The following is a 23,613-nucleotide window of genomic DNA, read 5'->3' as shown; positions in this document are numbered from 1 at the left end:
TTTTTAAAATTTGGACTCCTAAGGTTTCATATTCAAAGACTTAATTTTAAAGAAGGGAGGTTTGGGGCACCTGGGTGGTTCAGTCGGTTAAGCATCCGACTTCGGCTCAGGTCATGATTTCGCAGTCAGTGAGTTCCAGCCCCGCGTCGGGCTCTGTGCTGACAGCTCAGAGCCTGGAGCCTGTTTCAGATTCTGTGTCTCCCTCTCTCTCTGACCCTCCCCCGTTCATGCTCTGTCTCTCTCTGTCTCAAAAATAAATAAACGTTAAAACAAAATTTAAAGAAGGGAGGTTTTGCATGAAACACGAATGAGTGCTTGAAACATTTACATTAAAATTGGGAAGAATTAATTTGAATAATATTTGCCATATACTGTTACAAAGGCAACAAAATATAGCCCAACAGAAAAAGAGAACTTTAACTCCCTGAAATTTTGTCTGTTTTACCTCAACATTTTAAAATTTTTATTTATTTTTTAAACACATCTTTTTTTTTTTTTAATGTTTGTTTATTTTTGAGAGACAGAACATGAGCAGGGGAGGGGCAGAGAGAAAGGGAGACACAGAATTCAAAGCACGGTCCAGGCTCTGAGGTGTCAGCACAGAGCCCGACACGAGGCTCGAACCCACTAACTGTGAGATCATGACCTGAGCCAAAGTTGGACGCTCAACTGACTGAGCCACCCAGGTGCCGTCCTCAGCAATTTTTAAATTAACTCTTACTTGGTCCTTTACTGTATCTCCAAGATTTTTATTTATCCTCTGCAGTTAAGGACTTGCGATTTGTTTTGGAATGTGGAGACAAACAGAAGATACTTTGGCTTTACATTTGTTTACTTGAAAGAATCATGATTTTATTGTTTTTGTAAAAAAATAATATAGGTTTTCTTTAAAAAGTGACACTAGAAAAATAAAAGGAATAAAAATCATTCAGAAGTAATCATTAATATGTGTCAGACATTACTCTAGAGATCTATGGATTTCTGTAGTAAGAGAATGAGAAGGTTTAAAGGATATAAAATAAAATGTGTCATTTTCTATGTTACCCTTTAAGAAGTAGGAGATTTCATTTTACTTGAACAGAATAAAACTGAAGTGAAACTAAAATAATTGGTGAACTTGATAAATATTTTCTCAAAACAAGAAATTATAGAGAACAAACTGATGGTTACCAGAGGGGAGGTGGGCAGGGGATATGCTAGGTGGGTGATGGACATTAAGGAGGGCACATGTTGTGATAAGCACTGGGTGTTGTCTGTAAGTGATAAATCACTGAAATCTACTCCAGAAGCCAATTTTACCATATTTGTTAAATAACTAGCATTTAAATTAAAACTTGAAATTATATAATTTTTAGCTCTTGATAGTATCTTACGACCCACTACCATAAAAACTTCCTCTCTCGTCTCCTCTTCCCTAGCCCCCACCCTCTGTTAATTATAAACCTTAACTTTTACATTCTGTTCTGTACCTGTTCTCCCACAGTTGCTCAGTCTAGTTCTATAACTTAATCATAGCTTCTTTACTCTTTGTTTTCATTTGCTTTAGGTTGGATGGATGTCTTTGCCAGCTCATGTCTTGAGTTTTGTCACGCTTGAGAATGTACAGTTGAGATAGTTGAGGGAAAGTCACAGCTTGAACTACATGAGGATTCTGATATGGCTCCCCCTGTACTTGGGACTCAGATGGGCCTTGAGTTCTTCCTGATTCATCCCTCTAACTGAACCATCCAACAGCCCCAACCAGTGTTTAGAAATTTCAGGAGCTACAAGTGATTCCTGGTCACTTCCTCCTCCGTCTCCTTAACCTTCTCCTCTTCCCCAACCCATTGGCTAAATGTTCCTTAAATCACCACACTTTCCACATGTAAAGCAACTTTTCACAAATAAGAGTCACCAGCCCCTCCTCCGCTGGCTTTGGGTAGCTGGGGAAGTAGCTCATAGAGGTTGCTTCCAGAAGTGCTCAAGCTTCCAAAACAGAGTTGGAAACCTAGTGTATGGGTCACTTGACTGTTTTGGTTATTAGTTCGTAAGGACTTTTTTAAGATGAGAATTTTGACTGTAAAAACAAAATTCAAGGTAGCAGAAGAAGATAGAAATAAGTAGGAAAAAATGAAGTCAGAATTGAATATATTTCCACTCTGAAATTCATGGCTATCTATGAATATGTAATTCACATATCCCAAATTTTCTTAGTCCCCATTTCAATTCTGTGTTCGTTAGGATAAAAATATGATTTCTTTGCTTGCCAGTGAGGGGAACAAAGTTGAGAAATTACCATTCGAGGATTGCTCATCCTTTGTCACAACGGTGAATCGATACAGTGGAGTTGTAATCGGAAACTCTTCCCGCTCGCTGCCTGCATTAATGCATCTACAGCACTGTGCTTATTTAATCACCTGCTGCCCCGCTTCCCCATTGACTAACCCCTCAACAGCAATCTGATCTTAGGTAAGAGGCAAACATTCCTTACTCAGAAGTAGATTCATTGAACCCAGGAATAGAGAGACAAATTGATGTAGCCTCATCAAATCTTTCTATAATAAGGTTGAAGTGTAAATTACTTTTTTTTTTTTTTTAAATATGGTGAATTTTCACCACTGGGGATTATAAAGCAAGATCTCTCTCTCATAAGTCTTTGGTTTCCTGATCACTGGTGATACATAATTTTAGGTGGATATGACCATTTTTATTTTCACTGTCCTGCATTTGTTTGTTTGTTTGTTTATTTGTTTATTTATGAGAGTGCGCTTGTGCACACATGCCAGTTAAGAGCCGAGGGAGAGAGAGGGAGAATCTTAAATAGCCTTCATACTCAGAACCCAACACGGGGCTCTATCCCATGACCCTAGGATCATGACATGAGCTGAAATCAAGAGTCGGCCGCTCAACCAACTGAGCCACCTGGATGCCCCAGTCCTACTTTTTAAAAAATGTACATTAGAAACATACCTAGCAAAATCTATGAAGAACTCACCTAACTCCACACCCAAAAAACAATCCAGTGAAGAAATGGGCAGAAAACATGAATAGACACTTCTCTAAAGAAGACATCCAGATGGCCAACAGGCACATGAAAAGATGCTCAATGTCACTCCTCCTCAGGGAAATACAAATCAAAACCACACTGAGATACCACCTCACGCCAGTCAGAGTGGCTAAAATGGACAAATGAGACTAGATGCTGGAGAGGCTGTGGAGAAACAGGAACCCTCTTGCACTGTTGGTGGGAATGCAAACTGGTGCAGCCACTCTGGAAAACAGTGTGGAGGTTCCTCAGAAAATTAAAAATAGACCTACCCTATTGACCCAGTGCAATAGCACTGCTAGGAATTTACCCAAGGGATACAGGAGTACTGATGCATAGGGCCACTTGCACCCCAGTGTTTATAGCAGCACTCTCAACAATAGCCAAATTATGGAAAGAGCCTAAATGTCCATCAACTGATGAATGGATAAAGAAATTGTGGTTTATATACACATTGGAATACTATTTGGCAATGAGAAAGAATGAAATATGGCCTTTTGTAGCAACGTGGATGGAACTGGAGAGTGTTAGGCTAAGTGAAATAAGTCCTACAGAGAAAGACAGTTACCATATGTTTTCACTCTTATGTGGATCCTGAGAAACTTAACAGAAGACCATGGGGGAAGGGAAGGGGGGGGGGAAAGTTACAGAGAGGGAAGGAGGCAAACCATAAAAGACTCTTAAGTACTGAGAACAAATGAGGGTTGATGGGGAGTGGGAGGGAGGGGAAAGTGGGTGATGAGTATTGAGAAGGGCACCTGTTGGGATAAGCACTGGGTGTTGTATGGAAACCAATTTGACAATAAATTTCATATTAAAAAAAACATATCTAGCAAAATGACACAAAGGTTTTCATTTTTCATGTAAGTGAAGAGTGAGCCAATTTAAAGAAGTGAGCCCCGCGTCGGGCTCTGGGCTGATGGCTCAGAGCCTGGAGCCTGCTTCTGATTCTGTGTCTCCCACTCTCTCTGACCCTCCCCCGTTCATGCTCTCTCTCTGTCTCAAAAATAAATAAACTTAAAAAAAAAATTAAAAAAAAAAAAATCTGCATACATCTAATGCAGTGGTTCTCAGTCCGTCATCCACTGAGACAGGCATGGCAGCCTCTGGCCACAGCGTGCATTCTCATGGAGACACACGCTCCCTCGCCCTCTCTGAACCACCTCTGCTCCACCACTCCAGAAGGTATTCTGGAAGGCAAACAAATTGGAAACATAATAAGAATCACTTATTCTACCTAATTCATTTTTTAAAAAGCAAATTATTTATAGATGGGTACTTTTTTTTAAAAAAATTAACTTTTTTTTTTTTTTTTAATTTTTGCTAACAAATAATTTTCAGCACACCAGTGACTGATTGCCACTTGCCAGAGTATCCGTATGTTTGAGAAACAGTGATCTCACAACTGGTTTGGGTTTCAAATACCAAACTTATCTAGTAGAAGCCCTTGATGGGGAATTTGCGCTTTGGAGACTGTTTTTCTTTCTGACCTAGTAATGTCCCATTTTCTCTATAACACAGACTGTTGGGCGGGAGCTGCTGCTCCATTTAATTGAACATCTCGTAACCAATGATGGAAAAGATGTTGAAATCACAAATTTAATCAACAGTACCCGGATACACTTGATGCCTTCAATGAACCCAGATGGATTTGAAGGTGTCGTAAAGCCTGACTGTTTCTACAGTAACGGAAGGTAAGGATGGGCTAGTCTATTTAAAACAAAACAACCATGGGGCACCTGGGTGGCTTAGTTGGTTAAGTGTCTGACTCTAAATTTCGGCTTAGGTCATGATCTCGTGGTTCATGGGTTTGAGCCCGTCATCAGGCTCCAGGCTGGCAATGTGGAGCCTGTTGGGATCCTCTCTGCCCTTCCCTAGCTCGCTTGCTAGAGTGTGCGCGCGCGCGCGCGCTCTCTCTCTCTCTCTCTCTCTCTCTCAGTAAAGAAACAAACTTTTAAAATAAAAAATAAAACAACAAGGCCCTCATCAGATAGTAGCCCAAGGCCTTGTTAGTGAACCAGCTCATAGCACGTGTCGTGTCATTGCCATGTTGAAAACTCTTCAGGCTGCCACAGCTTTGAGAATGAAAAGGGACGTCCTGAAGAAGGCTGCTTTACTCCTGTGGCCACCCTACTGCTCACCCCACTCCAGCTGCTCAGAGTCCCCTCGGTCCCCAGGAATGAGCTGGCTCTTTCTCGCCTCAGGCAGTGGGCACACCTCATTTCCCGCTCCTTACCCCTCACACTGCTAATCAATGTTTCCTCAAAGACTCCCTCCCTAACCTATCCTGTATTAGGTCCTTGGTTCATATCACCTGCCACTTTACCTTCATAGCACAAATTTTAAGGTCTGATTTCTTTTTTTCATTTTTTTAAAAGTTTGTTTATTTTTGAGAGAGAGCGATAGAATGCAAACGGGGAGGGACAGAGAGAGAGAGGGAAAGACAGAATCCGAGGCAGGCTCCAGGCTCCGAGCTGTTAGCACAGAGCCGAATGCTGGGCTCGAACCCACATACCATGAGATCATGACCTGAGCCAACGTTCGTCGCCCAACGGACTGAGCCACCCAAGTACCCCTAAGGTCTAATTTCTCTTTGAATGTCTGTCTCCTCACAAATCTATAAGCTACCCGGGGGCAGGAATCCTGTTGCCTGTGTTCCTCACTGTTAAATCCCCAGGGCCTAGCTAGGCCTTCAGTAATTACTGGTTGGTTTATTAAGCCAGTACAAGAACTAACCAAAAAAGAAGAGGGAGTCTTGTAGTAGTTCTCATTTAAACAGTTTATTTTGTTGAACTCTGTCTCAGGAAGTTTGGAATTTCTCAGATGTCTAGTATACATTTATATTTGTGCAAACATTTGTTTGCTTTTACCAAAAATAAAATCTCACCACTTGATTGCACTCAACTTTAGGGTTTTCTAGCATATTTAAACATGGCCGGTCCACTTTCCAGAAATATATTTGTGTAAAGTAGTATGTTCCTGTCGTTTCTGTTATCAATTGCTATGTAACGAAACCCTCCCCAAATTTAGCGACTTAAACCTTTTTTATTTACCCTCAATTGTAGAAGTTAGGAATTTGGACAAGATAGAGCAAGGCTGGCCAATCTCTGCACCATGTGTCTGGAGCTTCAGCCACCATGTGGCTGAGACAGCTGGACTGGGACATGTGTAGAGTCTCAATTCTGGCTGTCACCTGGGTTTCTCATTTCTCCACACGGACTCTTCACATGGCTAATGTCGGAGTCTCAGGGTTCCCAAAGGGAGCGTTCCCAGAGCAAAACCCTAAAACACACACACTTATCAAACCTCTGCTCACATCACAATAGCTACCATTCCACTGGTGAGAGCAAGTCACACGGGAGGGGACCACAGGTTATGTGAACGCCAGGTGTGGTTCATCGGGGGCCACCAAGACAACCATCCCCAGCCCTATAGTCGCATTTTGAAAAACAGCTGGTGCCCAGACAAAAGGTTTGCATGTTGCATGAGGCTACTTCCTCACATACCATCAACAAAACCTAAAATATTCTTTCTTTTAAAGGGAAAATAGTAACTACTATGACCTGAATAGAAACTTCCCGGATGCTTTTGAACTTAATAATGTATCGAGGCAGCCTGAAACCGCAGCTGTCATGGAGTGGCTGAAAACAGAGACGTTCGTCCTCTCTGCAAACCTCCACGGCGGCGCCCTGGTGGCGAGTTACCCGTTTGACAATGGTGTTCCAGGTAGGCAGACACGGCCCCAGCTCTGGCTTTCTGAGCCCAGAGTGGAGTTACTGCTCTGCGTCTGGAGGGGACGGATCTTCCTCGGCTTGCCTTCTCTGCCAGGGTAAAAGGGCCTCCGCGTCTCCCCTCTGGGCCGTCCTGCCCTCAGTTGATAAACCGTAGATGGGCGGTGTGGCTGAGCTGGTCCCCGACAGGATTATTTGAGATTCATCAGAAAAATAATAAAATTGGGTTAAAACACCCTACAAGAGGCAACATGACTGAAAGAACGTAAAACGAGAACTTGCCTTTCTTTGCTAATCATGAGCGATAATTGCCGACTCCTTTTAAAACTCTGTGGGATAAGGTATGTACCAGGGACTTAAAATAGTACAGTGGCTTTATTTACCCCCCTGGTACGTAAGGAAAGTTTCCTGCCCTCCAGAAATTAGCAAGAGGGACTAAGAGGGTACTTATGAGCTGATGGAGGAGTCCTTTGAATATGGCTGTGGTGTATTTTGTGTGATGCTACTTTGCGTATATTCCCTAAAAACTAGGAGAAAGAGCAGAAGGGAGCGGAGCGTTCATGGCAGGGGGTGGGCTTCCCTCTAGTAAAGTAGAGCCTTCCTGTGTGACCGGACAGCAAGTTTGCTGACCGGGCGCTGCGTGTTTCCACGTCCTCCAACACCAACCGAAAGGCCTCGGTTTGTTTTTCACACACAGCAACTGGGACGTTATACTCCCGTAGCATAACCCCTGATGACGATGTGTTTCAACACCTTGCACATACCTATGCTTCAAGAAATCCCACCATGAAGAAAGGAGATCAGTGTAAAACTAAGATGAACTTTCCTAATGGAATTACAAATGGCTACTCTTGGTATCCACTCAAAGGTGAGTTTCTCCTCTAGCTTTCTCCTTATTGACTTCCTCCCCATGTGCCAGCTGGTTTTTGTGGACCCCAGCAGTTGTCAAAGTTTGTTTGGCACGGTGCGGTCCCTCCAGTTGTGTCTCTGTCAGCTAATGTCACAAAAGCAGTGGGGGGTGACTGACTGAGCGATGTTCAGATACTTGTTCAGCATTTACCTACTCTGAGCCAGAAACTGTGCCAAGAAAGATGGACAGAACACAGACCCTACCCTCAAGTTTAACAGGAAGAGCCATGTGCAAATAAATAATTGTGGTGGCAGCATATTAGAATAAAAAGGAGAGATTTAGAAAAGGTACAGCGTACCCCAGAGGTATACTGTAAAGCCAGGGTGCAGGAGGGAGTAGAGAAGACCTTGGAGAAATGTGATGCTTCTGCGGCATCTAACAAGGACAGCGGCTGATCCAGCTCATTATGGCCACGCACTAGTGGGATCCAGCTATTGCCAGATCTTCTGGTTTGTAAAATAAGCTGAACTTGTACGTGAAATATCTTGATCTTTTTTTTTCAATATATGAAATTTATTGTCAAATTGGTTTCCAAACAACACCCAGTGCTCATCCCAAAAGGTGCCCTCCTCAATACCCATCACCCACCCTCCCCTCCTCCCACCCCCATCAACCCTCAGTTTGTTCTCAGTTTGTTTTTTTTTAAGTTTATTTATTTTTGAGACAGAGAGAGAGCATGAACGGGGGAGGGGCAGAGAGAGAGGGAGACACAGAACCAGAAGCAGGCTCCAGGCTCTGAGCCATCAGCCCAGAGCCTGACGCGGGGCTCAAACTCACAGACCACGAGATCGTGACCTGAGCTGAAGTCGGACGCTTAACCGACTGAGCCACCCAGGCGCCCCTGTTCTCAGTTTTTAAGAGTCTCTTATGCTTTGGCTCTCTCCCACTCTAACCTCTTTTTTTTTTTTTCCTTCCCCTCCCCCATGGGTTTCTGTTAAGTTTCTCAGGATCCACATAAGAGTGAAAACATGGTATCTGTCTTTCTCTGTATGGCTTATTTCACTTAGCATCACACTCTCCAGTTCCATTCATGTTGCTACAAAGGGCCATATTTCGTTCTTTCTCATTGCCACATAGTACTCCATTGTGTATATAAACCACAATTTCTTTATCCATTCATCAGTTGATGGACATTTAGGTTCTTTCCATAATTTGGCTATTGTTGAGAGTGCTGCTATAAACATTGGGGTGCAAGTGCCCCTATGCATCACTACTCCTGATCCTTGGGTAAATTCCTAGCAGTGCTATTGCTGGGTCATAGGGTAGGTCTATTTTTAATTTTCTGAGGAACCTCCACACTGTTTTCCAGAGTGGCTGCACCAGTTTGCATTCCCACCAACAGTGCAAGAGGGTTCCCGTTTCTCCAGAAATATCTTGATCTTAAAGCCATTTTGCACGCTAAACAAAAGTGATTTTCCAGCTGGGTATGGGGGGGGGTGAGGGCATGCTTCCACTTTTCTGTCCGTGGAACAGGAGGGCCAGGTGAGAGAGGGGAGGAGATTGCCTTGTGGGGGTCACAGGAGGGGGGAATATTCTTGTCAAAAGGAACAATGGGAGAAGAAGCTGAGGGGTGTAAGAGAACTCACACGAGTCAGGGGCCTGAGAGAACAGAGGGACCTAGGGCGGAAGAGCCAGGGGAGACCGGGGGCTGGAAGGGGGTCTCGTTGCTCAGCGGAGAGGGCCCCGTTTGAGACCTACCTCTAGCAGGCCATAGGCCGTACTTGGGCGATAGGCCACACACAGACCGTCAGGTAGCCTTGCACAAGCTGGTACTTGTGTGTCTCTGCCAGCTTTCCAGGTGATGTGAATTAGCACAGACCACGACTGGAAGCTGCAGGGCCAGCGAGACAGCACTGCACCCCCACTCTCTGTTGGACAAGGCACAGCCCGCCCCGCCCCGCAAGGCTAGTCCCTGCTCAGCACTCCCCCAGGGAGGACAGGGCTCCCTCCCGCCCTGTCTGTCACCTTCCGGACACATCCAGGTGTGCTTGCGGGAGGTTAGCTAGGAACCTGGTGTCGCCGTTGGGAATTGTTTCGAGTGTCGCTGTGTGTCAGCTGTGTCTCCTGAGGGAAAATGCAGGCAGAGCCAGCTACGTTGAGGAGCTTAGAACACAGCATCCTGGCTCAGCCTGGAGGTTTTGTCCTCGGGGCCCGGCGTGCCTCATCCACAGGCGCACACGCTCTCCACAAGTAAGCATTCTCACCCCTGCGTGCTCTGTACACCTGTTTTGGCATTTAAATTCTTTCTGTCCGAGAGCCGTCCAGCCAAGGGCTTCTGTTTTATTATTCTCGTCCTTTTTTCTGTTTTCTATTTCTTGGTGAAAATGATCTCAGAGAGAAATACAAAACTTAGAAGGTGAGTAAAGGATCTAGAAAGGACATAGAAATTCTTCCTGCTAGAATCTAGATCTACGTAGATATTAATCTAGATAATATTTTGATGTATTTTGACTATTAGTATGAGTTTTTTTTTCTAATTCAGTACTTCCGAAATACCCTGATGGAATTGAGAATGTATTTTATAGGCAGATTATCAAGTACAACAAGTTGAAATCTGGCCGAAAGTCCTTCCTTCAAAGTTACCATATTTCAAAATCCAAGATGCCACTGGTTGGAAAATACACGGTACCACCAAGGAAGAAAAAACAAATGTTTCTGGCCAAACTCATGCCACAATGATGGTTTTTAGCCATCAAATTTAAGACACATCCAATTCAGAGATTTTAAAATATGAAAATCTTGCATCTTAGAAGATAGGAAATATGATTATACCCTTTTGAAAACTGGGTTTTCAGAGGTAAGAACCAGAAACTGAGCACAGGTGACGGCAGCCCCGGACGCAAGGGGGCCTGGGTCCCTTCTCTCCCGAAAGTTAGCACAGCAGCCTTTCTTTCATCCCCTGAAGCAGTTTCGTGTCATAAGAGCACGGGGCCCGCAAGACAGCCTGTGCTCTGGGCTCGGCCTTCACTGGCACGTTACTTACCGTAAGCGATTGTTTCCCCATCTGTAAAATATGGGCGACAAACTCTTCAAACGGTGCCCAGTAATAGTGAACACTCACTAAATGTCAGCCACTATTATTCCGCCGAATGAGTATACTTAGCTTACATGTGTATTTATGAATGGTTTGCAAAAACATTTTTTAGAAGTATCACTCTCAGTTTAAAATGATTTTCACAGAAGAAATGTACATTGATGAATCCTTTTTGTAATGTATGATCGGGGGGAAAAAAAAGGCTGACCCTTCCCCTGCCCCTCAGTTGATTTTGATGCACAGTTGAACCTTAGCTCTGATCCAGTTACCCATATGGGAACATTTAGGATTGCCTGTTCATGCCTGGGTAATAAAATGGCAGGCCGTGACTTTATATGCTAATATGTCAAATTCATCTTTCCCTGTTTAAATGTACTTTCTTTGCAACGGATTCATTTGTCCCCAAGGTACAGGATACTTGACTCTGTTCCAATTTTAGACCTTAAAAAATTAAATATGCTTGTGTTTAGGTGGAATGCAAGATTACAACTACATCTGGGCCCAGTGTTTTGAAATTACATTGGAGCTGTCGTGCTGTAAATATCCTCATGAGGAGAAGCTTCCATTCTTCTGGAATAAAAACAAAGCCTCATTGATTGAATATATAAAACAGGTGCACCTAGGTTTGTAAGATTTTTCTTATTAATTCCTCTTAACACAAAACATGGTATCTGGCAAAATGTTTGGGTTGAGAAAATGCAAGTCCCTGTTTGTTTTCTCGGTACAGCCTCATTTTTAGTACCAGAACTAATGATGAAGAATTTTCCCTGTATGAATATCTGCAGCATGTGAGAGTTACAGTGCTTGTCAGTTCATATAAGAGAGAGCATGAGGTATGCTACTCAGTGTAGGGGTATGAAATCCACAGTACTTCACATTTTACATGTTGAAGCCCTAGAAATCTGGCAAGAGATCCAGGAAAACAGGTTATGACTCTGTTACATCATCACCCATTTAGAAAATGCCAAGTTTGCTTGCCACTTGTCACACAATATCATAGATCCAGAGAACCCTGAACATGCCATTTTGCATTTTTTCTAGTCCTGGGCTGGTGACCTGGCACCATTAGCTTCAAACCCCTCACAGCCTGCAACTCTGCCAAATGATCTGGTCCTGGGAACCTTCCCAGTCTAGTCTGGTTTTTGACAGCTATCTAGCCTTTGTCATAGACAGACAGGCTAAATGTGGCAAGAGTGTTTGTTCTCGAACATGTATGGCAGACTCGCTGGAGGGTTTGTTAAAACACATCCCCAGAGTTTGATTTAGTGTGCCTTGACTGGTTAATCTTTCCCAAGGAGATGCTGCTGCCGGTTCAGGGACCTTGCTTTAAAAACCATCATACTGCTTGTGATGGTGATGGATTCAGGGAGTTCAAATGTATTTAACCAGGCTGTGTCTCTTTGGGCAGAGTGTGGAAGGCTCTTCTGCATTGCCAGAGTTTAGTTTTCTCCATTCATATGGCTTGGGGGAAGAAACGTATCAGAAATTGGCACAATAGTTCTGCTACCCCATCAAGCCCAAGTAGAAGGTGTGTGTTTGTGTTGAAGAGGTTTGCCTCATAGGCCTGCTATATAGCTGCACAATTCCTGGAATTTTCTGCGTGCTTCACGCCAAAGCTTTCCACCTGCTAAAGAGACAGAGGCAGTTGAGGAAGGGAAGAGTCAGAAGCACAGGGGGTACAGGGCTGAGTGCAAGGACAATTAAGGGCTTCTCTGGGTTCCATATCCCTAAAATGGATGCCCCTCCCTCCTTTCATACCTCTATCCCCAACCTCCAGCACCCTCCCCCCACTGCCCCCCACCCAAAAACACAAGCACACAAAGATTAGTGGTGAATTCACAGGGCTGTGTCAAATGTCTCAGCCAGTTCATGAAGTAGGCTGATTCTCTGTGATAAGATGTTTAAAAAGTCATTATTAGCATTTATTTAGATTATTGGGTCCTTCTCCTTTTTCACATCATCAAGCTTTGTTTTGGGTCTTCTCCTGATTACTATTCTGGTATTTCACCACTAGATTTTCCTCACGAGGCACATTTAGCCTTTCTACTGTATTTCTACCTTTAATGTGTTCCTCTGCCTATTGTAAAATTTCTCCTCCATCAACATCAACGCGTGACTGCAAGCTGGACAAGGAATATGCTCCACATAACTGCACTATTTTTGGAATTTCAGTCTAGCAGTAAAAGTTATTTGCTAAGCACTGAATTAAGGTGGGCTCTGAAATATCATGGTGACCTAATAATGCCAACGAGGAGCTTTATAAACTGTCACTTAACATGCAAATTATAGCATGTTAAGTAATTCTTAATTTGGAGGGCTTACAAGTCCATTTACACTAGGTTTCATAAAGAGTATTTATCTGCCTGTCCCTATAATCAGGTATGCACAATCTACTTAAAAGTATATATAAAGCACATCAACCCTGCCCCCTTGTGGTTTAAGACAGAGGCAGGCATTTTCTTTTTCTAATTTAATAATGAAAACCGATTTCAAAATGTTGACAGTGTGGTTACTGTTACTGGATGGAAAAGGTCTCTCAATTTTGGTATGTAGTAGGAAGCCAAAGAATATCTTTGCTTAGGGATGATGGGAGCAAACACCTTCTTAGGGGTATTACTGTGGTTTAAAGAAAGTACTGGTATTTGTCAAGCTGTGTTTGCATTCACTGGCTTAGCTTCATCACTTGCTTAAGACGCCTCTGAGACTTTGACCCATCTGGAAGTCTCCGGCCTACCTTGTCTGGGAAGGAAAGGCCTCCTGCACCAATAGAAGGGGCTGGAAGGTGGTACATATCACCCCCGTTTTACAGGTGATGAAACAGAGTCCTAGGAGCTGGGATTTACACTGAGACTTGACTGGGTTCTTTCTGTCACACAAAGCTGTGATGACAGGACATATCTGTACTTACCTAATGTGTCAAAGGACTTCCTAAGAAGGGCAGGATGGAAGTATTTCTTCAAAGAATAATGGCACTGATACCCAACGAATAAATGCATAATCAGGCTACTAACTTACGACTGATGTTTGTGGTTGGGTACTACCTAAAGACCAAAAGGATAAATACCAAGTAAGAGAAATAAATATAAACGAAACTTTTAGAAGAGGTAAAAGAACAAATTACATGAAAATTGAGGTTAACATAGCTGATGTCTTCTGAAAATGCTAGAAGGAAATACAACATTTAGTAATTCCTTCTCTGGGGGGGGAAATGAAGAGTCAAGAATTAGGAAAGAAAGTAAAAGGCAACTTGGGTCAACCAGAAGTCTGTTTAATGTTTGAGACAAAGATGTTTCATTTTAAACTTTTCTGAAGGAAACTAGTATGTGCCTCATATTTTTCTGCTCTAGTAAATAATTACAAAGTAGATAGTTTGGGGATAGTTCAGGGTCATTTTTTCATTGTGGAGTCTTACGTCATTAAGATGATTTGTCATTAAGTGAGCAAACTAGAAGGTGAAAAGTAACATTTAAAATGAGAAGAGTCTCTTTTTCAAAATACATAAACTTAAAAAAAGAGAGGGTGGGGGAGACCATCCCAAGCAGGCTCCGCACAGCAGTGCTGAGCCTGATGCGGGGCTCCATCTCATGAACTGTGAGATCACGACCTGAGCCGAAACCAGGAGTTGGATTCCCAACCAACTGAGCCACCAAGGCGCCTCTAAAATGAGAAGAGTCTTTAAATATAAATGGCCTTTTGTCAACTGTACTCCTGAAATTTTGAGGGGTGGGGTGTGGTCCTGGATTCAGTGGGGGCTCTGGGGATTAGTGTGGATTTACAGCCATGCTGTACCACTTAGCTGTACGAGTTTAAGGTTAGTTAATAATCCAAAGCCTTAGTTTCCTCATCTGTAAAACTGTGATAATATTGATGTGAGGATTCAAAGAGAATATGCACATTAAGCACTTTGCCATAGAGCCTGAAACATACTAACTGGTCACTAAATGTTCACTCCTGTTGTTAGTAATAAGACACCTTCAATCAGTTCCATGATTCCAAGCAATCTTGTGATTATAATTGTTTCACATGTAGTTTGACCAGGAGACAAAACTCTTAAGTCCCTTGCATAGATAAGTATCTTATTATAAGTACACTGGCCTTTTTAAAAAGATTTTTTAAGTAATCTCTACACCCAACATGGGGCTCAAACTCATAATCCCAAGATCAAGAGTCACATGTTCCACTGATTGAGCCAGCCAGGCACCTCCCCACCCCCTTTTGTAAATACACTGGCATTTTTTAGTTTAGGATTTAATGGAATCCACTGAGGGCAATGTCATAGTAGTTTGGTGACTGAGTAGACAACTTGGAAAGGAAAGGAATGGACTTAGATTGTCATCTGTGTTCTCTCATTTTGATAATCTGTGTTATTAATGGAATATTTGACAACAGATTTAGCCTATATATACAATTGGTAGCCTGACTGTATTTTAAGTTACATCCAAAAATAAGTTTTCCTAGTTTTGGTTCAAGATGGCAATGTAGGAGGATCCTGAACTCCTCTCCTCCCACAGACACACCAAATCTACAGCTACATATGGGGCAATTTCCTCTGAAAGAAACCCAAAAACTACCTGAGCCATTCCTACACATTGGGTGAGGGAGTATAAAACTATATTGCAATGAGTGGGAGAGGTTGAGACACGATCTTGCCATACACCCCCGTCCCTGGTGCAGGCACACATCAGGAAGGAACTTACACCTCCAAGCTTCTCCCTGAGCCGCAAAGGGTTTGAACCCCATATTTGGCACCCTACTGTTAAGAGCTACACCAAAGAGACAATCCCTCAAAACACCTCGCTTTGAAAGCCATGGGACTTGCATCCACAAGACCCTCAAGGCTATATCGAACTTCAAGGATTCATACAGATTCAGTTGGCTACCTGCCAGGGCCTCGTGCAGAGCCCACCAATTGAAAGATACCCAGTTTTTGGGTTTTTTTTGTTTTTTTGGGTTTTTTTTTTGTGAAAGAGGCCTATTTGCTGCTCTTAAAGCTTTGGCCTGAAGGGCAGACACCTAGATTTAACACACATCTAGGGGTCTACTGAAATATTCTCCAAAGATGGAGGCCAGCAGACACCATGTTTGCACTCTCTCTCCCTCCAGGTCACCAGTGTCTCCCAAAAAGGAGTTTATGCAAGCGTCTGGTACCTCTTGGTAGCTCTGGTAGCCAGTGGGGTTCGTGTTCATGGGTTCAACAGGACACTGGCAAACAAATAGTTCTTAACTGGCTACCACCCCAGGGCTCAGTGTAAAGGGAGCAGGGAGACACATCCAGTCCCCAGTCTTCCCCCTGAAAGGTTTTTTGGATACTTTAAGAGCCTCTGCCTGAAGGTCTGGCTTCTAATCAGCCTCAATCTAGGTACTGACAGGTCTTGGCACAACTTCAACTACTGGGATCTACTAAGAATAAAGTAGGCTGCTTAGACAAACACAAAGGTTTGAGAAACAACCAAGAGCTAGGGCAGAGTTGAATTATAAGGTTCATCCACAAAAGACCACTCCTCCAAGACTGGAAGAGGTGGCTGGGTGGCTCCGTCAGGTGAGCATCTGACTCTTAATTTTGGCTCAGATCATGATCCCAGGGTCATAGGATTGAGTCCCATGTCAGCTCTGTGCTGGGCATGCAGCCTGCTTAAGATTCTCTCTCTCTTCCACCACCCCTCCACCCCGCCCCCCTCACTAGTAAAAAATATTTAATAAAATTCCGAATAATCTAATGTTGTAAAGGTAGTGGGTTTATCACTTATAAAACTATTGTAAGCATTAAAAAACAAAGCAAATATATAGCTACAATAATTTGTTTATCCCAAGGTAAAAGGATGTAAAATGTGGGCTGGAGGGAGTAAACATGCAAAGGTTTGGAATGCTATCAAGTTATTATCAACTTAAAGTAGACTGTATTATGTAAGTCTCAAGGTAACCACAAAGCAAAAACCTATAGATACATAAAAGATGAAGGAATCTAAGCATACACTAGAAATCCAACAAATCACAAAGGAAGAGAATAAGAACAAAGGAATTATAAAACAGCCAGAAAACAATTACCAAAATGGCAATAAGTACATACCTATCAATAATGACTATAATGTAAATGAACTAAATTCTTCTATCAAAAGACATAGAGTAGCTGGATGGAGGAAAAAGAAAAAAAAAAAAAAAAAAACCACAAGACCCATCTGTATGTTGCCTTCACAAGACTCACTTCAAGACAAAAGGACACACACAGACTGAAAGTGAAGGGATGGAAAAATTTTCCATGGAAATGGAAACCAAAAGAAAGCTGGGATAGCTATACTTATATTAACAAAAAAAAAAACAGACTTTAAGATAAAGACTGTGATCAGAGACAAAGTCATTATATAATTCTAAAAGAGCCAATCCAACAAGAAGACCTAATATAGGTGTACTTAACTATATAAAGCAAATATTAGCGGACCTAAAGGGGAAAATAGACAGCAATATAATAACAGTAATGGGATTTAATATTCCATTTTCACCAATGGATAGATCAGACAGAAAATTACTAAGAAGACACTGACCTTAAACGACACGTTAGACCAGCTATACTTAATAAACACAGAGCATTTCATCCAACAGCAGCAGAATATACATTTTCTTCAAGTGCACATGGAACATTCTCCAGGATAAATTTTATGTCATGCCACAAAATGAGTCTTAATAAGTTTACAAAGCTGAAATCATATTGACCATCTTTTCCAACAATGGTGGTATAAAACTAGAAATCAATTACTAGAAGAAAATTGGAAAATTCACAAATATTCAGATGTGAATCAACATGCTACTGAACAATCAGTGGCTCAAAAGAGAAAAATCAAAACCTTGAAACGAATAAAAACACAACATAGCAAAACTTACGGGATGCAGCAAAAGCTATTCTAAGAAGTTCATAGGGATAAATGCCAACAGTAAGAAACTGAGATCTCACAGAATTGTTGAATTATTATATTTTACACCTGAAACTAATATAACACTGTATGTTTACTGGAATTAAAATTTTTAAAAATCTAAAATAACCTAACTTTACACCTCAACTTAGTTTGTTCTCAACTTAGGGGAAAAGAACAAACTAAGCCCAAAGTTATTAGAAGGAAGGAACAAAGATCAGAGAAGAAATAAATGAAATAAAAACTAGAAAGACAATAAAAAGATCAACAAAACTAAGAGCTGTTTTTTTTTTAAAGATAAACCTTTAGTTAGACTCACCAAGAAAAAGAGAGCAAGAACTCAGAAATGAAAGGGATGTTGCAACTGATACCACAGAAATGCAAAGGATCATAAAAGACTAAACAATTGTACATCAAAAAATTAGACAACCTAGATAATCGTTAAATCCATAGAAACATACACCTACCAAAACTGAATCATGAAAAAAAATAGAAAATCTGAACAGACCTTTTACTACTAATAAAAAATATGCCAGCAATCTCCTAATTTAAACAAAAGCTCAAGACCAGATAGCTTCACTGGTGAATTCTACCAAACATTTAAAGAAGAGTTAATACCAGTCCTCTTTAAACTCTTCCAAAAAACAGAAGAGGAGAGAACTCTCAAATTCATTTTATAAGGCCAGCATTACCCCAATAGCAAAACCAACAACACTACAAGAAAATAACAAGCCTATATACTTGATGAACACAGATGCAAAAATCCTCAACAAAGTATTAGCAGACCAACTTCAACAATACATTCAAAGGACCTTGATCAAGTGATTTATTCCAGGGATGCAAAGGTGGCTCAGCATCCACAAATCAATCAACACGATATACCACATTAACAAAATGAGAGACAAAAATAATATCCCAATAGATGAAGAAAAAAAAATTAACAAAATTTAACATCCATTTAGAAAAACTAACAACAAAGTGGGTATAGAGGGGAATGTACCTCAACATAATAGAAGCCATATATGAAAGGCCTACAGCTAACCTCATAATCAACAGTAGAAGTTTTTCTTCTAAGATCAGGAACAAGACAAGGACACCTACCCTCACCACTTTTTTTCAACATAGTACTGGAAGTCCAGAGCAGTTTGGTAAGAAAAATAAAAAGCATGCAAAACAGAAAGGAAGAGGTAAAACCCTCACTTATTTTCAAGTCACAATACTATATATAGAAAACCCTAAGGACTCTATCAAAAAACTGTTACAACTAATAAATTCAGTAAAGTTGAAGGATACAAAATCAATATACAAAAATCTGTTGTATTTCTCTAGACTAATAGCAAACTATCAGAAGGAGAAATTAAGAAAACAATCCCATTTAAAACTGCATTATTGACAAAACACCTAGGAATAAATTTCACCATGGAAGTGAGAAAGACTTGTACACAGAAAAATATAAACCTTTGATAAAAGAAATTAAAAGCACAAATAAATGAAGATAATCCATTAATTAGAAAAATTAATATTGTTAAATAGTCCATACAACTCCAATCTACACAGTGCAATACCTATCAAAATTCCAACAGTGTTTTTCACAGAGAACAAACAACCCTAAAATTTGTATGCATCCACAAAAGACACTGAATAGCCATCTGAGAAAGAAGAACAAAGCTTCCTGATTTGAAACTATACTTCAAAGCTATAGTAAACAAAACAGTAGGATATTGGCATAAAAACAAACACATACATCAATTGAACAGAATAGAGAGCCCAGAAATAAGTTTAGGCATATATGGTCAATTCATTTATGTCAAAGGAGCCAAGAGTATACATGGGAAAGGACAGTCTCTTCGATAAATGGTGCTGAGCAAACTGGACCACTGTCTTATATCATACACAAAAATGAAAATGGATTAAAAACTTGAATATGCAACTTGAAATCATAAAGCCCCTAGAAGAAAACATAAGTGGTAAGCTCCTTGACATCAGTCTTGGCAATTATTTTTTTGGATTTGATACCAAAAAGCAAAGGCAACAAAAGAAAAAATAAGACAGGTGGGACTATATCAAGCTAAAAAGCTCTGCACAGCAAAGAAAATCATCAATAAAATGAAAAGGCAACCTATCGAATGGGAGAAAATATTTCCAAATCATATATCTGGTAAGGGGTTAATAGCCAAAATATATAAGGAACTCCTACGACACAACAGCAAAAAACAAACATACAAAACAAAACAAAACAAAAACCCCAAACAATCCAACTTAAAAATTAAGCTGAAGATCTGAAGAGGTATTTTTCCAAAGACGACGAGCAGGTACATGAAAAGGTGCCCAAGATTGCTAATCATCAGGGAAATGCAAATCAAAACCACAATGAGACACCAACTCACACCTGTCAGAATGGCTAAAAATAAAACACAAGAAACAAGTATTGACAAGGATGTGAAAAGAGAACCCTTGTGCACTGTTGCTGGGAATGTAAACTGGTGCAGTCACTGTGGAGAACACTATGTAGGTTCCTCACATTAATAAAGAGCTACACAGTATGATCCAGCAGTTCTACTTCTGAGTACTTATCCTAAGATAATCGAACACTAACTTGATATGAGAAGATATCTGCACCCCCACATTCACTGCAGCATTATTTGCAATAGCCAAGACATGGAAGCCACCTCAGGGTCTAATGATGATCACATAAAGAAAATGTATATGCACATCACTTTTTCTTCATACAAAAAAAAAAAAAAAAAAATCCAGCCATCTGCAACAACATGGATGGACCTTGTGGGCATTGTGCTAAGTGAAAGGTCAGACAGAGAAAGACAAATACCATATGATCACCTTTATGTAGAATTAAAAAAAAAAAAAACAAAAAACAGAGGCACCTGGCTGGCTCAGTGGAGTGTGCAACTCTTGATCTCAGGGTTGAGTTTAAGCCCCATATATGGTGTAGAGATTGCTTAAAAATAAAATCTTAAAAAACACAACAAACAAAAAATTCCTACTGATTTGTAGAGAACAGATTGGCAGTTGCCAGAAGCACGGGGCGGCTAAAATGGGTGAAGCTGGTGAAAAAGTATAACTTCCAGTTATAAATCCTGGGGATTTAATGTTTAGCACAATGAATACAGTTAATACTGTATTGTATATTTGAAATTTGCTGAGAGTAAATCTTAAAAGCTCTCATCACAAGAAAAAATTTTGAATTATGTTAACTAGATATATTATGGTGATCATTTCACAAATAAATCATTATGTTATACATCTGAATCTAATATAATGTTATATGACAATTAGATCTCAATTTTTGGAAACAGTTTACCTTCCCTTAAATACTTTATTGTTATTATCAAGACAACTTAATAAATATTGGGCTTATTTTTCTTAAGTAACTACAAGAATTTATATGTCATAAAACACGGTATTAACATTTAATGCTCTTTTTGTCTTGCAGGTGTAAAGGGTCAAGTTTTTGATCAGAATGGAAATCCGTTACCCAATGTAATTGTAGAAGTCCAAAACAGAAAACATATCTGCCCTTATAGAACCAACAAATTTGGAGAGTATTATCTCCTTCTCTTGCCTGGGTCCTACATAATAAATGTAAGTATACAGCCCTAGTTATTGTTATTAAAACACTTTAGAACTTGCAATACTTACCCAGAAGGAATCTGAAATAAGTCTGGAAAGTCCCAGAAGTAGATACATCAGGACAGAAGGAAAGGACAACATCAGACAATGGCATCTGGTAGGGAGTGGGAGAGGGTGAGAGTGATAGGAACAAACCAAAAAAATCATGTTTTTCCCCAACTGGCAATGTTTTTAATAGAAGCCAAGTTCTATTTCTTTTGATCCCTTTTATGATAAAAGACAGAATGACCCTTATTAATAACAATAATTAAACAATGTAGCCAAAGTACTTCCAAGCTTCATGGAATACCATTTTAACACCCATTTCATGAAACATAATTTCTGCTAGTAAGTGGATTGGGGCACAGATTCCTTAGAATTCATTATAAATAAAATTTGATCCACAGACCGACCTATTTTGCAGCCCTTTCATAAGCAAATGATGGTGAGTTCCAATCAATGCAAGTAAAGTTCCAGGTTTAATTCTATTAAGATGTTTGAGTCATTTCTTCCTAGGAGGAGGCTTGGACTAGTTTGAGCGCAAACGGGTTTTTGTAAATGAATTAAATGAAGTACCTCATTTAGTTGACCAGGCTGTGCCCATTCCTCTTTGATTTGACTTTCTCTAAGAAACTCAAGATTCTTCTGCTTTGCTTAGTGAGTCTGATCCCAGCTATGGTAGTCGTTCTGTACAGAGTGACTCCTGGGGAAAAAAGTCATCTATTCTGTAGTAAAAACTGGCCTTGTATTTTATAAAGGTGAAATAATGAAAGGCATGCTTTTCAATTTATACAACTGCAGGATTCAGAGCTTCTCTGTTCCGTAGGTGATCCCCACAGTGCTCAGCAGTGGGGGCTCATCAACTGCTAATCCTCTTGTTAAGAATCTCTCCTAGAACCAGGAAGACATCAATTCACTGTGAATCTTTGCCTTAAAAGGCCCCTTATGTTCCTGTTACACTGACATTTCCATTCTATGATAAGGGGAAGGGGCTCCTTGTAATGAAGCTAAATTATTTTTATGTAATCCCAAAAATAAGTCACACACTTACAAAGTTATGAATTGTTCATTTCCAGTTAGACTAACGTAGTACCTATTGGCTTTAGCTACTAGTTCTGGAATAAGAGTGGAAGGCAAGACTTTGGAAGCTGAAATGAATGACTGAAATATATATTAGTGCCCAATAAATGATTTTCCCCATTCTTTTCCCTCTCTACCATATATAGTAAAAGTATTTCTTAGTGGACATGGTCTGTAGTTAGGTTAGCATTTGTCGTATTTTTTCTGACATCTAACAAAAAAATAAATCTAGCTTAAGACTCAAACTCATGGAGAAAACTGGGTAAAATCAAAGCTTTTTGAGGAAGCAATAAACTTGTACACTTAGATCAGCTGCAAGGAAAATGAAATAAATTAAAAAAAGAATTCCACTTACGAATAATATCGATACCCAATCAGGATATAAGTACAGACTTGGGACAAAGGGAAACTGTCAACTCTTTACCTTTGCTCTCCATAGAAATGATGGGGATACAGTCTGTGGCTTTCTTCTCCTGGCTTACATCTCCAAATAAAGGACCTGTCTTATTTCACTTTATAATTCTTGGGGCAACAGCATTAGCAACGGTGGTCCATATCAATGGGCATTGGACAATTCATTCAGTGAGAAGGACTGAAGCGGTTACCAGCTGGGGAGGCCTGGCAGATGGTTACATGTGTTTCATAGAGGGCACACTTGTAGTGGTAGATAGACATCAGTGTTTTTAGTGCTGGCCCCACAAAACATCTGAAATCACTCAGATAATTCTTTTTTTTTTTTTTTAAGTCATTGGCTTTATTCTTTTTCTAAGATAATATATTTTTATTTTTATTTAACATTTTTATTTTTTTATAATTTTATTTTTTTTTAATTTACATCCAAAGTAGTTAGCATATAGAAAATAATTGTTTCTTGTTTCCTCTCAGGTTACAGTCCCAGGGCATGATCCATACCTCACAAACGTGGTTATTCCAGAAAAATCCCAGAACTTCAGTGCTCTTAAAAAGGATATTTTACTTCCATTCAGAGTGCAACTGGATTCTATCCCAGTATCAAATCCTTCATGTTCTAAGATTCCTCTATATAGTGATTTGCCAAGCCAGTCAGAGGCAACAAAGCCTAGTCTGTTCTTATTTTTAGTGACTGTCTTTCACATATTTGTCAAATAAAGCAAAATATGGAACACACTCCCCATCATCACCTGGAATCAGGGATTACTCATGCCAGGTTACTGCAACTCTCAACTCCCACTGTGGGACCTTGACTGAATAAACTTCATGGTCCTTCCCTAAGAAGATAAATGGTTGTTTCCAAATCACAGCAAGCTATGTGTGGTGATAAC

General features: G+C 40.5%; 1 protein-coding gene and 1 long non-coding RNA gene across 2 annotated transcripts in view; one reads left to right on the top strand and one right to left on the bottom strand.

Annotated features, from left to right (window-relative positions):
* CPM (carboxypeptidase M) overlaps positions 1-23,440 on the top strand; it is an 82,800-nt gene extending 59,360 nt beyond the window's left edge. The window contains exons 4-9 of the mRNA XM_049625951.1: positions 4,547-4,719; positions 6,567-6,751; positions 7,454-7,624; positions 11,171-11,323; positions 21,057-21,205; positions 23,198-23,440. Coding sequence (XP_049481908.1) covers positions 4,547-4,719; positions 6,567-6,751; positions 7,454-7,624; positions 11,171-11,323; positions 21,057-21,205; positions 23,198-23,440 — 1,074 coding nt within the window. The remainder of the gene's footprint in view (positions 1-4,546; positions 4,720-6,566; positions 6,752-7,453; positions 7,625-11,170; positions 11,324-21,056; positions 21,206-23,197) is intronic.
* Positions 7,139-23,204, bottom strand: LOC125919328 (uncharacterized). Its single transcript, XR_007456728.1, has 2 exons — positions 21,263-23,204; positions 7,139-13,741 (listed from the first exon to the last, which is right to left on the bottom strand). It is a non-coding gene; the product is annotated as an uncharacterized LOC125919328 (long non-coding RNA).
* Positions 23,441-23,613: the final 173 nt, after the last annotated feature.

The sequence above is a fragment of the Panthera uncia genome, chromosome B4 (assembly GCF_023721935.1).
Source record: "Panthera uncia isolate 11264 chromosome B4, Puncia_PCG_1.0, whole genome shotgun sequence".
In the NCBI taxonomy this organism is placed as follows: Eukaryota; Metazoa; Chordata; class Mammalia; order Carnivora; family Felidae; genus Panthera; species Panthera uncia.
The sequence above is the reverse complement of the archived record's forward strand: the minus strand, read 5'-3'. Positions and strand labels throughout refer to the sequence as shown.